Source organism: Myotis davidii, unplaced genomic scaffold, assembly GCF_000327345.1.
Source record: "Myotis davidii unplaced genomic scaffold, ASM32734v1 scaffold1231, whole genome shotgun sequence".
Lineage (NCBI taxonomy): Eukaryota > Metazoa > Chordata > Mammalia > Chiroptera > Vespertilionidae > Myotis > Myotis davidii.
Window position 1 is genome coordinate 28,761 of NW_006282198.1, and position 3,281 is coordinate 32,041.

General features: G+C 35.6%; 1 protein-coding gene across 1 annotated transcript in view; it reads left to right on the forward strand.

Annotated features, from left to right (window-relative positions):
* LOC102775075 (3-oxo-5-beta-steroid 4-dehydrogenase-like) overlaps positions 1–3,281 on the forward strand; it is a gene marked incomplete at its 5' end in the record, with an annotated part of 20,498 nt that overhangs the window by 8,590 nt on the left and 8,627 nt on the right. The window contains 2 exons of the mRNA XM_006752757.2: positions 1,208–1,317; positions 1,971–2,136. Coding sequence (XP_006752820.1) covers positions 1,208–1,317; positions 1,971–2,136 — 276 coding nt within the window. The remainder of the gene's footprint in view (positions 1–1,207; positions 1,318–1,970; positions 2,137–3,281) is intronic.

Below are 3,281 nucleotides of genomic sequence, written 5' to 3' on the forward strand. Positions count from 1 at the left end.
CATTAAAACCCAGGCTGCCTCCCACAGGAATCCTCTTTTGTCTTTGTAAAAATATAGTTATTGTGGGGTTTTTTGTTTTTGTTTTTTACAAATATATTTTATTTATTTTTTTACAGAGAGGAAGGGAGAGGGAAAGAGAGTTGGAAACATTGATGAGAGAGAAACATCGATCAGCTGCCTCCTGCAAACTCCCCACTGGGGATGTGCGCGCAACCAAGGTACATGCCTTTGACCAGAATCGAACCTGGGACCGTTGAGTCCGCAGTCCGATGCTCTATCCACTGAGCCAAACCAGATAGGGCAATTAATTCCCTTTTAATGTGCACAAATATCATGCACCGGGCTACTAGTATACAGAGAAAGATGGTAACATTTTATCTCAGAATGAAAAAGAGAGAAAAATTTGACAGTGTTTTGCCTCATGCTAATGAGTCAATACCCTCCTAATCTGTTGGCACAAGAATGTTATCAGCTTCACAAACATATCCGACGAGGGAGGCAAGACCTGTTGGAAGATCACAGCCTGAGCCTATTCATGTATTGTGTGGTATCTGAAAGCAGAGCACAGCAATACTGTAGAGATGGCTTACCAATACTGCAGTCCTTCTGAAGCCCCATCTTCAACAGTTTGCAGCATCCACAGTGATACTCCCAAAGATTTTGCCTGTCCTCTCTATATAATACTTACGGTTTTAAATGTTGAATGTAAAAAAATAAATAGAACTCTCATCCAAGAAAATAAAATTTATCTTTAAATTCAGTTTCATACATGTTCTTACTCTTGCGAAAGTATTCGTAGATGTTTGATAGCTAGAGCAGAGGGCTTCTGTAACATGTCGCTTCCACTTACTAAAACTAATCTGAACATTGAGACTGTTTACTATAGAAATTGTATTTTCTAGGATGTTTATTATAAATAACTGATTCTGTGCATTTCAAGTTTGGAACTATGATAGGGACACAAAATTGAATCCCCCCCCAATTATTTTATAATTAATTCACAGATGGTTCTCTTACTAACCTTGCTGTAATTAACTTCGCCAGTATATAAACAATGTAAGATTCCTTGGAAAAATATTTAGAATTTGTCTCACTATCCATAATACTTTAAAAAGAAGTTTATTTAAAGAGTTTTAAAAACTACATAAAATTGCATTCATCTACAAGGCCTTAACTTTGTGCTCTGCTCTTCAATGCAACCACATAGGTGGAGTGCCATCCATATTTCACCCAGACAAAACTCCTGGAATTTTGCCAACAACATGACATTCTCATAGTTGCATTTACTCCTTTGGGGATCTCTAAGAATCGAGACTGGTAAGTAATACTATATGTCACTTCAGAAAGTGTTTACTTTGATGTAGAGTATGAGGCTAATGTGCATTATTTTATTTATTGAAATGATTCTATTAGGCTGTGTAATCTTAAGAAACTTACTTAAACCCTTCAGGTCATTCTCCATATATCCAAACTGAGCTAATAAAACCTTCCTCACTTAGATGTTATAGGAATTGAGTATATGACATGTATAAAATTACCTAACAGTGCCTGAAATACAGAGGTGATCCATAAATGCTAGTTTAGTTGGTATTTGATAGAGTCTCTATGGCCTAAATTCTGAAATTTTAGAATTTTTTATCTCTGTATTCATTGGCAACACTTCTACTATGACGTGTTGCACAGACCAAAGTAGAAATTTTTCTACTCTAATATTACCCTCTCTGTAAGACACATCAAAACATATTTACTTTCTCAAAAAGGCAGCAATATAAATTTGCCTCTCTTGATCTTCCCACACAAAGAACAACTCTTCATTGACGACTCGGCAATAAGAGAAAATGCTTACAGGTGACCTGAAATGTCCTGGAAGGTTACCAGGTGAATGGGAAGACAGAGGAGGAGGAGGATTGATTAACCACTGCTTCTCATTGATTCTAGCTAAATATCATGCATGTTTTTATTTTTTTAAGGATGAGTACTTATTTCGAACCTTTGTTAGAGGATGAACTTCTAAACTCATTGGGGAAAAAGTACAAAAAGACTGCAGCTCAGGTTGCTTTGCGTTTCAACATCCAGCGAGGGATAGTTGTCATTCCTAAAAGCTTTGAGCCTAAAATGATCAAAGAAAACTTTCAGGTAAGAGAACTGCTTCTGAAAATGTAAAATGTAGGATTTTTTTATTCAAAGAATTTTGTTTAGACTAAAAAGAAACTTGTAATGCCTTCACATTTTATTTTATATCAACTCCCTGACACACTCTGCCAATATCTGCATTTAATTTTAGCTGAATTTGAAACTATTGCTAGCACTTTGGGGATTGCTTTGCTGATTGTACATTACAGGCATACTTCAGAAATATTACAGTTTCCATTCTAGACCACCAAAATAAAGCGTGAATTGCAATAAACTAACACAAATGATTTGCTTTCCCAGTACACATAAAAGTTATGTTTCACTATACTGTCTATTAAGTAGTATTATGTCTAAAAAGGGTACATACTTTAATTTAAAAATAATTCATTGCTAAACAAATGTTAACCAGCATTCAAGACTTCAGTGAATCGCAATTTTTTTGCCTGTGAAGGGTCTTGCCTTAATGTTGGTGGGCTAAAATTCTAAAAATATTAGAAAGGTGGTTGCTGAAGGGTGGGGTGGCTGTGGCAATTTCTGTAAATAAAAAAACAATATTTCCCATTTGATTAACTCTTCCTTTCATAAACAATTTCTCTGTCATCTGTGATGTTGTTTGATAGCATTTTTACCCAGAGACCTTCTTTCAAAATTGGAGTTAATCCTCTCAGGCCCTGCTTTATGGAATAACTTTATGTAATAATCTTTTGTTGTCATTTGAACAATATCGACAGCATATTCACCAGGAGTAAGTTTCATCTCAAGAAACCACTTTCTTTGCTCACCCATAAAAAGCAACTCCACATTCATTCAAGTTTTATCATAAGATTGCAGCAATTCAGTCACATTTCCAGGCTCCACTTCTGATTCTAGTTCTCTTGCTATTTCCACCACATTTGTGATTACTTCCTCCACTGAAGTTATCAGTGAGGGTTGGAATCAACTTCTTCCAAACTTCTGTAATATTGATATTTCTACTCTTCTCATGAATCAGGAATGTTCTTAAAGACATCTACAATGTGAATCCTTTCCAGGTTTTTAATTTACTTTGTCCAGATCCATCAGAAGAATCCCTACGTATAGCAGCTATAGCCTTAGGAAACATATCCTATCTAAGAAAAGACAAAAGGGCAATTAACTGTACCTCCACT